At 44.1% G+C, this 16,005-nt stretch overlaps 1 protein-coding gene across 2 annotated transcripts in view; it reads right to left on the reverse strand.

Annotated features, from left to right (window-relative positions):
• MOCOS (molybdenum cofactor sulfurase) overlaps nt 1-7,435 on the reverse strand; it is a 219,414-nt gene extending 211,979 nt beyond the window's left edge. For both annotated transcript variants that reach the window (XR_007888640.1, XM_051610814.1), the window contains exon 1: nt 7,178-7,435. Coding sequence is in view for 1 of the 2 variants with exons in the window: in XM_051610814.1 (XP_051466774.1) it covers nt 7,178-7,307 (130 nt within the window). In the remaining variant the exon portion in view is untranslated. The remainder of the gene's footprint in view (nt 1-7,177) is intronic.
• Between the last annotated feature and the right edge of the window lie 8,570 nt (nt 7,436-16,005).

Genomic DNA, 16,005 nt, shown 5'->3' on the forward strand with positions numbered 1-16,005 from the left:
TGAACATTACTTATGACAATGAATGATGAAATTAATAATGAACAGTATTATCATAAATGGAAAATAACAGTAATTTGCTAATTTTCCAGGGCTGATTTCTGAGCTGTTAGCTTTCAAATACTTCCTCAGACTTGCTAGTCTAAAACTGTAAGTAGACGTAACATGACCGAAAACTACAGTTTCTGAACAAGCTCATATTATATCCTGAAAATTTCTATTTCTTTGTTGAATTTGTGCTTGCAAGCATAATATTACCATATTCCTTCATGACTGTCTCACAAAAGCTGCCTGCCTGGGGTTGCATCTCTGCTGCAGGCATCTTTCAGACCATCACTTCTCTGTGGCACAGGATCTATCTGGGCAGCCACACCACTGTTGGTTTAGATTGGATATTAGGAAAAATTTATTGATTGAAAGGCTTGTCAGGCACTGGAACAGGCTGCCCAGGGAAGTGGTTGAGCCACCATCCCTGGAGGTATTTAAAAGATCAGTAGATGAGGGGCTTAGGGATGTGGCTTAGTGGGGGACTTCACAGTGTTGTTAGTGGTTGAACTTGATGATCTTAAAGGTCTTTTCCAACCTAAATTATTCTATGATTCTGTGATCATATGAATACTGCCATGAGTGTAACAACTAGCCTCATTAGCAATCATAGAATCATAGAATCCTAGGGGTTGGAAGGGACCTCAAAAGATCATCTAGTCCAACCCCCCTGCCAGAGCAGGGTCATCTAGAGCACATCACACAGGAACGCATCCAGGTGGGTTTTGAATGTCTCCAGAGAAGAAGACTCCACAACCTCCCTGGGCAGCCTGTTCCAGTGCTCTGTCACTCTCACATTAAAATTTTTTTTCCGAATATTCACCTTGAACCTCCTATGCTCCAATTTGATCCCATTACCCCTTGTCCTATCACTGGTCAACATTGAGAAAAGCCTAACTCCATATCCCTGACACTCACCCCTTACATATTTGTAAACATTGATGAGGTCACCCCTCAGTCTCCTTTTCTCCAGGCTAAAGAGACCCAGCTCCCTCAGCCTTCCCTCATAAGGGAGATGTTTCACTCCCTTAATCATCTTTGTAGCTCTGCGCTGGACTCTTTCAAGCAGTTCCCTGTCCTTCTTGAACTGAGGGGCCCAGAATTAGCAATGAAACTAATGAAGTCTGACTTTTTACTGATTTGTGACCTGTCTTTATGCCTCCCTGCCCAATTATACCCCTGCTCCTTCGTAACTCAGACAGGTCTTTCCCACACCTTCATTTCTTGACACCACCTTTTTTGTAATACCTCCTCAATACACATATTCTAACAAATGTGACAGGAACCAGTCTGTGGTTCTCAATATGCACACATGGTAACACTATCAGTATTATTAACTTAGGAAGAGAAAGAAAAATAATACCAACCCCAAGCTGATATATTCCTAGAAAGAATCTTTTTTTTTTTTTCAATTCCTTTTTAAGTTTCTAAGTTCAGTGAACTACAATAATTTTAAAAAACCCACAAAGCCAACAAAAAAACAAACAAACAAACAAAACCAACACAAGTTTACTAGTATTTTAGTGTCACATAAATGAAAACATCTGCATTTATGGCTTGGGCCAAGGCAACCTATCATAAAAAGCCACAGACATTTGAGAACTCAGCATCCTACTTCCTAAATATAATCTCAGAGTTAAGCATCCCACTAGCCTCCAGCTCTGCAAATATCTTGTGCTGTCTAGCCATTTTATCAACCTCTCATATCAGTGCTTTTTATTAGGCAGTATTCTGCAGTAGAGTCTACCTAAATTCAATGATGGCCTTTTCACATCCAAGTGATGCCTCTGCAGCACCTCTCTCATACCAAGTGTGCAATGAATCAAGCTGACTAACAAAAACTGACCTTTCACCTCTCCCTTTGTCTTTCTGTCCTTAGCCTGGGAGTACCTTTGAACTCTGGTAAGCAGCTCAGATATGGGAATTACTACCATAGGATGTCATGGAATTTTCAAGAGCTTCACATGTCAGGTTCTGATTCTGCAAAGGAAATTCCAGTATAAGTGCAGGGACATCAGAAGCAAATCGCATCTGACTGAAAACTTACATACATTCTTTAACTAATAATCTTACATCTAAGAAAAAAACCATAAGTCAGATATACAGAAATATACAGAAAATGACTGGGAAGAAACCAGTACACATCTTACATATAACAACAGTATAAAAAAAGGAGAAGGGTAAATAGGAGAATCTAAGAGGAAGCAAAGGCAATGGAAAGAAGATGGCATCACTGATGTGGGGTTTTGTAGGAACACAATTTTGGTGGATTCCAGATTTTTTAGTAAGAGAGAAGAAAGCATCCTGTGCTTTTCTAAATAAAACATCTGCCCATTTCAACACTTCCATAAATCTTGTGCAGACATTAATTTTAGAGATAATGTATCTTTTAATTAAAAGTGCAATTTTTTTTAAATGGGTGGCTGATACCCTGCAGCATCTATGGAGTTCCATAAGGTATCTTTGCAAATCTAATTTTTTTTTAATCTCTACATGTTGATTCAAAAAATCCAATGTCTATATATGATTATCTTCTGTTGTAATGAATCTAGTCCACACTGACTATTTATTTCTAAAATACACCTGAAAATTCTGAGTTTATGTCAAATGTATCAGGTTTTAAATGTCTTGTGCTTTGTGACACAATCAGTTACAGAGCCAGTTTAATGGTACAGTGAACATCTTTATATGGGTATTACAACATTACTCACATAAGTGCTCACACTACTCTGAATAATACAATTCAAGAAACTTAAGATATTACCTGTATCTTTCAGGGATTTTTTCCCCCTCTAATTAACCCTTAAACTAAGTAAAACTTTATTCAGTGCTGAAATATTAAAATGATAATATCATTGACTCCTCCTCACTTAGAGCTACGTCCATCACAAAGAGGAAAAGATCACCCAGCTCTGGGTGATCGATTGAAAGGTCAGTCCTGCCCAGAGCAGACCACCAATGGCCTCCTGAACCCTGAAATGCAAGGTAAGTCATGCCTCAGCAGTAAAGAGCAGTACCTGTTACTCCTATGTGGGCAGAGGACAACACCTGAAACTAGCACACAGTTGCTGTTATTGCATTTGTTACTAAATCCAGTTTACATTCCACACACGCTTCCTCTTTGATATCAGTGCTTTAGATAATAACTTATTTAGATAACTACTGCTGACTTGAAATTGAGAGGATGCATTAAGGCTTTACATGAGCATATATATTGGTTTTCACAAAACCAATTGGTTTTCACACAGTTGTGCAGTTACACTTCCCATACCACAGCTTCTTTTTACAATACCTTCTCCACCCACTAAATGTATCTTCTCAGATGTCTTCTAGCATTTCAATCTGTCCACCAGCAGCCTCCTTCCATAAATACATTTTATTTTGCTTTCTTTTCTCCTAAATAATAAAAAATAGTGTTTCACAAATTCAAATCACATTGTGACAGAGAAGCTAGAGAGGAGAGGAGCAGGTTACAAGCCAGAGGTCTCACAGCTGCTGAGGAGAGAGTGGACAAGCCTTGCAGTGGTAGGAAGAGGAGCTCTCAGCCTTAGACACCAAAACAAGAGGTTTCGATTTTTTCTCTGTTCAGGATGAGCTAGAGGTGAGGTAACTTGGTGAGACACATTTTCCAGCACAATTAGCAGCTTGTCTAGAGAATGTCCCACCCAGAATCTCCTGACACAGGAGCAAAAGCAGCTTCACTCTTCCCCTACACATTGCTTTTGCTGCCTTTGGACAGGAGAGTTAAGAGCTGAATTAACATATGGCAACCTCTGCACGTGGGTGAAAATATTTTACCTTTCCAAGAGTGTTGTCTGTCCCAGGACTTTAGCTGCCCAGATTAATTCTGGCTAGCAATGGGTTGCTGGGCTTCAGGGAACTCACAATTAAGTGCTGCATCTGAGCACATTGTGCTTCATGCCTTGCTTCTGGTTCAGCACAGACCTTGGACAACAAGTAATAAAAATAAACTTATCCTTCATTTTCAAAGTAGTTTTTTTTTTTTTTTAATGGTGTGATGAATTTTGTATATTGCTAACTTGCTCAAAGAACGATATTGCTCAAATAAGTTAACTATAAAAGTTTTTGCTGAACAGTCACTTAGTCTTCAAGAAAAAGAAAAAAGAGATTAGAAAGAACATTCGTGCACAGATAAAAGTTATTAGTAATTAGGTAATCAGCAGAAAGTAACATAAACACAAGCAGAAGCAGAAGACAGCTACCAGATCAAACAGAAGAGTCTTAAAAACAAACAAACCACTAATCAAACAAAAAAAAACCCAAACAACAAACACAAAGAAAGAAACAAAACCCACCAAAACCTCTATAGATGAAAAAAAAAAACAACCAAACAAAAAAACCTAAACAAAGCAAACAAATAAAACCAAACATTCTTTTTAGGATACAAAAACTATTCTAAATTTTTTAATTGTTTTTTAACAAAAGGAAGAAACCTCAGACACAATGCTAATAGAATTTCTGGCTTGACAAGGCAAGCAAACTGGCACAGCAGTAGATAAACTGAGGTCATGCCTAGATTTGCAATGAAGAGGTGAGCACTACTCTTCAGGCTCACAGTACACTCATCTTCACGTTTCAAAAAATATGAGCATCAGTTACCTATCAACAAAATTACTCTCAGTTGACACACTAGAATGCATTTCCTACTTCTGAAAATCAGCCAAAACACCAGATTACCACACACCTGACAGAAGAGACACGCTTCACTGTTCCTGGAGGACAGAGCTGACCTTTGCTAACTGAGCCAACTCAAAACTACTGACTTGTACAGAGGCGATCTGCTTTTCCCATTCTCCCACTTACAGGAAAAGTCTTTGTGCAATTAATTACCAGTAATAGAAGTAAAAAGTCCCAATTTTGTGTAAGGTCAGATTCAATACTCAGCTACTCCTTAACTGAACGACAGAATAAACTCTAGTAAGGGACTGTTTTGTTTTTAACAGACAAGCAACATTATTATTGTTAATCACAAACACTCATACTACTAAGGTAACACGACTTGTGACATGACTGTTGTTGAAGTAGAGGACAGTGACGGAGCTGACAATAAATGTGACAGTGCATCTTATGTCAGTTGAAGACCATCTTCAAATAGTCAGCAGCCTTTTGAGAATTGGTGATTGCTAATATGAGCTGGTTTTTATTTGGAGGATGGGTATCCACTGCTTATCACTTTTGAAAAGCCCCCGCTGAAATGGACACAGCTATCTTAGAGGAGAATACTGGCACACAACTCAAACTGAAAAGGCATTTTAGGATTAAATGCTACAGCACAGATCACATGTCAGCTTTTGCTTTTTTAAAACCATGATACAAACTGAAGCTAGTATTTTCTTTGCTATGATAAACATCACAGAAGCATAGTCATCCCCACTACTTAACAACAGAACCTACAAACTCCCGCTGATTTCTTTATCCACTTCTGAAGCACAATTTACAATCCTGCACTGCAGATAAGGGCGCGCTGCTCACAAGATTAAAGTCAAGGTCACATATTGCACATACGCTGCTGCCTGTGAAACGGGGATCTGTTACACAGACTCCACATATATTTTTAGAAGGGGCTGCTCTAGCCATCAGGTAACAGCCCTTGAATTACAAAACCAAAGATAAACTTTGGCCTAAAAGCTAAATTTTAAGTCTTCTGTGCCAAAACAGACAGATCCCTGCCGACTCCAAGAAGCAGAGCAGTTTCTTTTATCCCTTCACAAAACCTGCAGGAAAAATGCCCAACATGCTCAGTATGAGCCTAACTTTCCTTCTGATGGAGCCAAGAGTGAAACTCCTGCAGACTTTGATAGGACAACAGGTAGACCACCTTTGAAAAATCCTGGGTTTATAGTATATCTAGTAGGTAGTCTTCCCTACACACATTCATTGTACTTTCTTCTCGACAGGCAGTCGTGCGACTACTCATGCTAGAGCTAAACCAGAAGCATCAGCACCATGCAAGCTAAGATTTATAACACAGAAAAGACTTCTGCCTTCCCAGAGAGTGCCAGTTGCACAAATGTCCTTGGATCTGTCCATTTGGGAACCCAGACCCATCCACCAGTTATGATTTTCGTTAACAGATACACTTTACTTGAAAAACTGGGGACCCTCATGAGAAATGAGCTTGAATCTCAGGAGTTTTGAACTGAGATTACCTAAACAGCTAAACAATGTTTCAAGTTACAAAACACCCACTATTCATTATCTTGGCCTGAATGTAGACAAGCAGTTTATAGTTATCAAACTTTTACTGATACAGCTAATGTGACACTTGTCTGTGAAATTAACTTACTGAATCTCAGTTACAGAAAAGTTTCCCTAATTAGTGCTTGAAATTAAGTTTTTTCCACATCCCTCCAGAGGCAAATCGTTAACTCCATTCTTTACTACACACCCTGTGTGAAAGAGCCTGTTCTTGCATTCGATCATCAATATTCAAAGAAAAAAGAAAAAGGCACTGTAATGCAGAACCCTTGGCAGAAGGAGCTGCCTAAATAAGAGGTTCAGGACAACCAAACTGACATTATTCACACTGGTCTCTACTCTGGCTTTTCCCTAAGTATTTTGAAGTGCTCATATATAATTGGCATCAATACCTCTTTAAGTGACATTGACTGTTTTAGTATACCCATCACGATTACATTTGAAGTAGTACGTGCAAGCAAGGTTTAATGGTGGGCAGAGGGGAAATCTATATAACCTGCAAAGGTAGTTTATAAAGACCTGTCTTAGCACAGACGTTTACTTAGACATAGGCTGTTCTACTATTTTTATTTGCCTTCCCCACTCCCCCACTTCTTAGTTATCTAGCTCCGCAGCTTGCCTCCGCTCCCAAGACCTGCTGCCGAGCTCACGGCTGCCCGGGGCACTCCTGCCGCGGGCGAGGAGAGGGGCGGCCACCCCCAGCCCCCCCGGTGCCGCGGAAAGGGCTGCGGCGAGACGGGCGCTCTCTGCCGACGGCGGCCCCTGCCCTCGCCGCTCCCTCACACCAGAAACTTCCCGCTCAGAGCCCGGACTGGGCGAGCCGGGCCCGGCACGGGCCTCCCCCGCCCCTCGCCCGCCCCACGGCGCCCTGCCCGCCCCTCGCCCGCCCCTCTGGGCTGCGCCCGGCCCGCCGTACCTCGGAGCCGGGGCAACTCGCGCTCCCGCAGGCCGGCCAGGCCGCCGCCGTACCCGTACTCGTAACCGGCGGGGCAGCTGGTCTGGAAGGCGTGGAAGGAGAGCAGCTCCTCCCGCGGCGCCCCGGCCATGTCTAGGGCTGCAGGCGGGAAGAAAGGAGAGAAAGTCTTGACACAAACACCAAGCGCGACCCTCTCCGGGCAGCGAAGCCTCCTCGCCGGCAACGCCGCGGGCGGACACTGCGACCGGCCCGGCCCGGCACGGCCGCGCCGCGCTTCGCTCCTCCCGCCTCCCGCCCCCGGCCGGCTGCCCGCCCTGCCCCGGGCGAGGCGGCAGGGCTCGGCGAGGGAGCCAGGCAGGGCCGGCAGCAGTCCGGCCGCAGCTGAGCCGGCGGCCGGGGCAGAAGAGGCAGGCGCGGACCGCGGTGCCGGTGCGGGCCCCAGCGCCAGCCCGCCGAGGCGGGTGCACAGCTGCATCGGTGGGGACGGGCGGAAGGGGCCCCGGGCAGCAGTCCCGGCGGGGACCCTTGGGCAGTCGGGTTGTCTCCTGCCTGCACTCGCGGTCTGGGCTTGGACAGCAATGCAGGAAAATGCCGAAACCTAACGCACCCAACCTAGGGTCAGGAAGTTTCCTGAAGCTTTGGGTTAAGTGTTCCTCTGCTCAAATCCCCTACTACTGAGCGATGGTATTTGCAATAGGCATAGAATCATGGAATAGCTGGGGTTGGAAGGGACGCTAAAGATCATCTGGTTCCAACTCCCCTGCCATGGGCAGGGACACTGCCCACTAGACCAGGTTGCTCAAAGCCCCATCCAACCTGGCCTTGAAAGCCTTTAGGGAGGGGGCATCCACAGCCTCCCTGGGCAACCTGAGCCAGTGTCTCACCCCGCTCACTGAAGGATTTCTTCCTAATGTCTAACCTGAATCTGCCCTCGTCCAGCTGAAACCATTTTTGCTTGTGCTATCACTTCATGCTCAAAAGTCCCTCCCCAGCTTTCCTTAGGCCCCTTCGAGACACCAGGTCTCCTCCTACTCCTCTCTCCCTCGGGGCTCGGTGCAGAAGACATGGCATGTCTTGGCAAGGGGCGGTGGTGGGGGCTGGGAAAGAAGGGCCCACACAAGCCTTGATAATCAACAAAAGAATGGTTTGTTGGTAGAAGGTGTTCCAACAGAGCCTGTGGGAAGTCCAGAGGGTTTGTTTTCAGTGAAACAGAACTTTCCCCTCGTGAGCCCACGCTGGCTGTGACCAGCGCCTGCGCTGCCTCTCATGCCCGGGCCTCACACCACGTCTCAGCAGGCAGACACGCCAGGGCCCCGTGCTGCTTCCCTGGTGCCCACAGCTGCGTGCGGGACATCACCGGCGGTGTGAGCACGGGCCGTGGCTCTCATGGTGCCGGGGGGATGTTCCTCCTCCACTGCTGCCCCTTCTCCAGGCCCCTGGGAGGCACGTTCCTCTCTGGCAGCTGCAGGACCCGTCCCTGTGCCGCCCCACGCAGGGCGGGCAGCCCCCCGCCCGGCTGCTCCGGCTGCTCCCGGGCAGGCAGGCAGGCCTGGGCTCCACAGCCCGGCCTGAGGGGCCCAGAGACAAGTGCTGCACGGCCTCGGCCAGGGAGGGGAGGTCAGCTCTGCTCACAGCACAAGGGGAGGTGGTGCTGGTGTTCCTCCTCCCCTGCCTCCTCCTCCTCCTCCCCCTGCCTCTGCTTCCTCCTCCTGGGAGATGCCTTCCTCCTCCGTGGGTCGGGGGAGCAGCTCTCTGGCCTCCCACGCCAAGGTGGGCAGCCACCTGCCCGGCTGCTCCAGCTCCTCTTCCTTCCAGCCATGCTTGGCATCCCACGGCCTTGAAGCCGGAGGGAGAACTCTGGGCCCTGGCTGCAGGGGCCCTGCTGTGATAGGGCTGGTGAGATCAGGAGGCCACTGTGATGGTGACTGTGACTCTGGCCGATGGGTGGGGCCAAATATGGTGGGATTGGGCAGGGGGACCCATGGCCTGGAAGATGCCCAAATGTGGGAGGAGGAGGGTCATGGGGCTGAGGGCCCCTTTCCTGGGGCTCACTCCCACCTGCTGTGTTGCTTGCCCAAGAGAAAGGCTGCTCCTTGGCCGCAGGGACCACCCTGCACCTGATGGTCTCAAGAGCTCTGGGCTCCAGCCCCCTTTTCATCCCAGGACTGGGCTTTCCTTGATGAGATGGTGGCAACCATGTTCCAGGAGCATCTGGAAGCCTCAGAGACTCCCGTCCATGGACCTGGTGCCCTGCAAGGGGCCAGCCCCTTGTGCTTGATAGTGGCTGAGAAGGGCCAAAGCATCCAGACATCCCTCTGACAGGACAGGGAGGCCCAGCTGGCCTGTGCAAGGTCTTCCTGTGCTCCATAAAGTAAATGCTCATTGCAGGGTGTTGCATGGACGCTTCTTCCCCATTCCGCCCATGCCCCTGATGCGTGGAGAGGTTCCATCTCTTCTGCACAGAGCCTCTGAGGGAGAGGGAAGGAAAGGCCCTGGTGTCCTTTGGGCTGCTGTGCCACTGCAACGCAGGGAGCCTGTCGGAGGCCACCAAGGGAGGTCCATGGGGCCTGCAGGGAGGGTTGGCTTCAGTCTGAGGTGCACCATTGCTCTTTTCACTAGTATGGAGGACAAGGCTTCTCACTGCTTTTGCCAGCTCTTGCTTGCCTGTTCCAAGAAAGAGCTGTCCCATTTTCTTGGAAGAATCCTAAGCAGCTTCTGAACTGGAGCCTTCTGGCAGGTGTCACTGATGAAGTTCTTACCCTTCTCAGACATCTGCCCAGAAACTCACTGGGGGCAGACAAAGGAAAAAAAAAAATCAGCTGTGGAGGCCCCATCACTGGGAGTGTTAAAGGGCAGGTTGAATGGGTCTTTGTGAAACTTGGGTTGTGGGAGGTGTCCCTGCCCATGCAGGGGGGTTGGAACTAGATGATCTTTAAGGTCCTTTCCAACCCTAAGCATTTGTTGATTCTAGGAAAAGATGACATAATCTTCATGGCCCTACTTCAATCTCGCTCCAAGAGCTCCATATCCTCCTTGACTTGAGAGCTCCAAAACCCTACAGTACTCCAGGTGGGGTCTCAAAAAAGCTGAGTAGACGGCCAGAATCACCTCCCTTGATGTGCTGGCCACACTTTCATTTTGATGCAGCCCATGATATGGTCATACATAAAGTAAGACCCCTAAGCAGTGTTTCTAAAATAATGAAAGCCTCCATCAAAGGCAAGACCTTAAATTTTTAACTTTTATTTTTTAATTACAGGCTTGTAGAAATGACTTTGGAAAAGGTCTACATTAAAAAGGCCATCAATAATCACTTCATTAAAACTTCTAGTCGCAAGCTGGTTTTTGAGAAAAAAAAAATAACATGTAGATCTTCTGTCAAATTCTCTGTGTAGTCAAGAGTATTTTTACTGTAGTGAAGTATCTACTATAGCTTCGAACCCGTGACTAAGCACAGAAAGACTGTCAAAACTCACTATGAACAAGATTATTTAAAATTAACAAAGGTGATCTTCACTTTTATTGCTATCCATATTCAGTTCAGAAACCAAGGGTAAAGTTGTCTTCAAAGTGAAAGCTCTTGTGTTTGGAAAGTAGTATTTTTATGTGGAAGATTTTGTATAGGAAAAGTTTCTCATGAAAATCACTAGTTACAATACTTCAGTGTGCTACCAGATGTGGCAAAACTGGTCAACAGCATCAAATATGCTCTAGCTTTCTGTTTTAAGAGAATTGTCAAATTCTATCAGACACAGTGAGTAGGTTAAAAATAATTCAGAGCAATATATTGAAAATAATGAAGCTCAACTGGTAACTGTGTCTTACCATACATTTGTTTCATATTGTTTTTTAGTCAGCACAAAAGATTCTGAATATTTTAAGCTGTACTGTCAAAAGATAATGGAAAGCCTGTAAGAATGGGAGGTGGGATGAGAAACATTATTGCATATTTAGTTATGTATTTAAGTCTGCAAATCTATTTCAAAGAAAGAAAGAATTAAATTTTTGACAAAGTTGCCAGTGTGTGAAAGCTGAACTGCTGGGAATATTTTTTGGTAGCTTGTGATAACAGGCATAAATTGTAAGCTCCATAGTTATAAACACCACATACGTGGATGTGTTGCTTCTATTATGCAGTACAGAAATCTTCTCTGCACTTCTGCATGTGGATATATGAAACATTTTGGATTTTGTAACTGTAAAAAACTGTTTGCCATTTCAAGCCAGTACCACTAAGCCTCAAACAGCAAGATTATGACTCTCCAATCCACATTAATAATTTAGTGTGAAATATCTTCGTGACACTTGTAGTCCTGTCAGAGATCAAAAGTGTTTATATTTTCCGGATACATTCTATTAAAAGCAAAAAGCATTAGTATGCTGCATGCATGTACAAATTCTAGTCATGATGGATGTACTCTGATATAAGTCTATAATTTTAAATCCATCCCTGCGTTATCATTCATGTTGATTTTCGTGCTCAGGACTGATTTCTAAGAGGTGTCTCATGATAAAACTTCCCTGTCTGGGCATGTGATATGGGTGAGAATAAGTGGTAAAACCTGATTCCCAAACCATAATCACTTCTCATCTCTGTATGGGGTATGAGGTTCTTCAACCTCATGTTGGGTGTGGTCCTTGTTAAAATAACTGTTCGTTTTGTGTTTGCTTCAGTCCTTCGGTTTACCTCACATCTCCACCCATTGCCACCTTCTTGACTCATAGGGTGACAAGGGGTGCATGCAAAATTCTTTCCACTGAAATCTGCCTTAGCCAGAATGAGTTAATGAGCGATGGCCTAGCTACTGTTTGTCAAACTCGTGCATGTCATATTTGCAACACAATCAGCCTTTTGAAAGCAGCAGCTTATGTTATCATGTCTTCCTTTGAACTTCTGGATTCTCGTTAGCAACACAAAGCTTTGTCCTGCTGTTGTATTAAATAATATTTTAACAACTGTTAAACCTTTTTGAACATAAAGTTTAGTAGTAATACTTGCAGGAATTAAATACTTTCACTGAGCCTTGATGCTTATGGCCTAAACCTTTTAGATGCTCACCGCCAGCTCCCTAAGGTGAGGACTGGGGTTTGCCTTGGAACAGGGGCTGAATGCATTCAGTAATTGTAGAAAAAAGTGGTCATGTCTCAAAAGTTTTCAGTTTAAAAACACAGGCCTGAAGAGTGCAAAAATGGGGCAGAAAACGCTGGCTGTGCCAAAGAGATTCCTTTCCTACCTCATGATAGTTGCTATTCTTTTAAGGGATGGGGCTCTGTCTCAGGATTCACCATTGGCAGGCAAGGATCAGCCAAATTTAAAGTCAATTAGAAGAGAAATGTGCTGCAAGTAAGAGTGGAGGAGGAAAGGGGTAGCACACATAGACCAAAGCTAAAATAAATGGTGGGCATTAGAGGAACTGGAATGCCAAAAGGGCAGAGAACTGAAAGGCAACCTGTCCCCCTGGCTGCATAGTTAGTCCCACCAAATCACCACGGTACCTGTGTTTCTGCTCCAGCTTCTTGCACAGCTGGCTTAGGAGTCTTCTCAACCTGCTGATACGTGTTTGTTTAGAAACCTTGACCCTCATGGGGGAAGGATTAAGCAGTATGGCTATATGTTGCATGGCTTGGAAGTGGTTGACCACAATGGGCTGGAAGATGCAGAGATTTATATAGTTGTGACTCTGCCAGGGCTGTGTCTTTCCCACTGCACCCTGCAGTGGTGTGAGAGATTTAGAGATTTCTTCCCTGTCCTCACATTCCCTTTCCACTCCCCTGCCCCGCCCACCCCCAAGTGGAGGATCACCGCAGACCAACAGTCTAAACAATTCACAGTGATCATCCCTAATTCTGAGGAGCCACTTTTGGCCACTTTTGTTTTAAAGACAATGACCCATGTGCAAAACAGAATATCAGATGTCCATGAAAAAATGACTTGTTTCTTGTGTACATGTTCTTTTTTAAATGTGCACACGGATAAACTAGAAGTTGTAATATTGACTTTTGCCACACGCCTTAGAAGTTTTTTGTAACTAGTAGGCTGAAAGGGCCATATAATAAGTGGGTTTCTTGTAACTAATTGTAAACACGATGAATTCCTTATAGTCAATAAATACCTGTTTGCAATCAGTAAGCAACTGCATTAGAGTTTCTAATACTGCAAACCTTTTCAGATCAACCAGTTAACTAATCAGAGACTGGAGCAGTGTGTGCATGCATTGAGATGTCTCTGCAATGAGCAAAATAGTCTTTATTGCTCCATGACCATGTGAAAAATAATATAACAGAGTGAAAACTCATTTTGTGTATAATGACCAAATGAGAGGTCACACTTAAATGTGTAGCAAGTGCGATCTGGGCTGCAATCAACTTTTCTTAACATAAAACCACAAAGGCCAGGCTCTGCCTGTGCCGACCTCTGTGCAACCATTTAATGGCTGTAGCATTCATTTCCACTAGTGCTTTCAGTGCCAGTGGAGGATCAGCAGAATCTCGCTTTATGCTGGTAAAAACTCTGCTTGAGAGCAAAACCTCTCCATTCCAAGTATGTTATTGCATTGTTCACATATATAGCATTATGTTGGGTCTTACTGTTCTGCATGCTTTGTGTTACATTATTCCAAACAGCTTAACCCTTTAATACAATATGCAGTCAAGTCCATAAGCTCTGATTCATAGATTTCATTAATTTATACATAAGGATACAAGGAATCACAGAACGGTTTGGAAGGAATAACCCCTCCTGCTCATAGAGTACACTAGTTGCAGAGACAAAGCCCAAACTCATGGCTTTCCACGGCATTAAACTATGTATTTTATACCAGCCTTGTCAGTAAAGCTTTGTGAAAGGGGGAGAAGATGTGTCTTGGCATAGTCATGGAATGATAAAGCAAGCAGGGTGTTACAGGGTTCAGATCTGGAAGCTGATGATAACTGGACTTTATGTGATATGCAATGTTTTTCTATAGTAGCTGCCAGTTGCTGTCATTGTTATAAAATGTGTGATTGTTAGACCATTGGCATAACAGTGAGAAACCTCAAATAAGTGAATGGAGGGGTGAGGGAGGGGGGTGGAACACATGACCTTCAGAAGTCTCTGTCAACCTCAACTATTCTATAACTCTGTTTCTTATATAATTTGGGCAATATAAATAATAAATTTCTTGGTCTAGTAAGCCAAACAGGCAGTGTATTATTTTTTTTCTCATTGAGCAGAATCATCCTTACTGCATATTTGCAAACAAAAGAGATATTGCCCACACTCAGCACTGTTCAGTTGGTTTCTATACAGGTAGGATGTATTGTCACAAAATGTGCTGGACAGGACAAAGAAAGGTTATGCAATCCATGTTGCTGCCCAGGACAGGAAGGACAACCTTTTCTTGTTTGGCAAGCTATCTGAGAGCTCATGTTAACAGTTAAACATTAATTATTTAGAAATATTTTGCTGATCATCAGAATTAATTACTATACAACCACAGAGGCTGGAAGGGACGCCTGGAGGTCTCCTGTCCAACCTCCTTCTCTAACCACATTCAGCTGGAGGAGATTGCTCAGCCCCGTGTCATAGTGAGTTCTGAATCTCTTTAAAACTTACATCTGGTCAAAATTTCCCTTGTTCCAAATTGTCTTCACTGTTTTTGTCCTTCCACCAAGCACCATCTTCTGCATACCCTACCATCATGTAGTTATATTATTGTGATGGTTTATTATTTGCACTGGATAGACCCTAAAAAAACCAATACTGCAGGCCCATTGCTTTTCTATAGAGCTGTAAGTGGACAGTGCAACACCTTTATAAAGAAGTATATCAAGTTTTGAGTTGTTTGCAAAGTATTTGTGCAGAGGCTCTTTTCTTACGGTGCTTTTAAATAGTTGCTAGAGAGAGAGAAAAAAAACCAAACCTTGTCACAGTGCAGTGAAGGGATTAAAAAACCCCCTTTTTTATTTGGTAATGTATTCCACAGAATGGCAGTGTTACACATTAACATTTATGAATCAAGAAACCTACTAACTAGGAGACATTATTTCATTGTGCTAAAACTTGGAGAGAGCAAGTCAAATTGCTCTGTTTCTGCTACTGAGCCTTCATTAGGCCAAGAACCTGCAAAACTCTGTGTGTGCACGAGTGGGGGTTTAATGCATACAATTTGTGTGCCCAGTGCATGTGCACACTGATCCTTTCATTAACAGCATTTTATAACTTCACAGTTTTGTGAAAGTCACTCTCTAGGCAATATCTTCCCAGCAATGTATATAATTTAATTAATGTGCTTACATGTACTGATCCTCCGACTTCACTTGATAACCAAAGACGAGAAAAAACTACTCTGCAATGTGCAGACCGCAAAAACTATGGTTTCATTGTGGAAATTCCATGAAATCTCTGGCTGTTGCCTCAGAAATATAGCCAGCAGTTAAGTTTTTACAAGTTATGCTAATTTTCAAACACAAAAACTTCTGTACTGACACAGAGTGACCTTATGCCTCTTGTTATTTAGAAGATTTTGGTCAGCCTTCATGATGGGTGAAGACAAACTAAGCCCTGTACCGGAAACAGGTAGCTCCCCAGGGATCGGTCATCATTGCCAGATGACATGAAATGTACAAATACAGCACCTTCCCAATTAGAACCATCTCCACACATGTTGCTTCCAAAGGGCTACTTGTCCAAAACCAGGAGGAAAAAAGAAAAAAACAAATGCAAAACAAACAGACAAATAGATTGTGAGGAAACATTTATATATAAATATATACATGGATATTAGATGTTTAGGATTTACTGTAGTATCAGAATGCTGCACTTTGTCATCAAGAAAAGGACTGTTTTG

Source organism: Apus apus, chromosome 2 (assembly GCF_020740795.1).
Source record: "Apus apus isolate bApuApu2 chromosome 2, bApuApu2.pri.cur, whole genome shotgun sequence".
NCBI classification, from domain to species: domain Eukaryota; kingdom Metazoa; phylum Chordata; class Aves; order Apodiformes; family Apodidae; genus Apus; species Apus apus.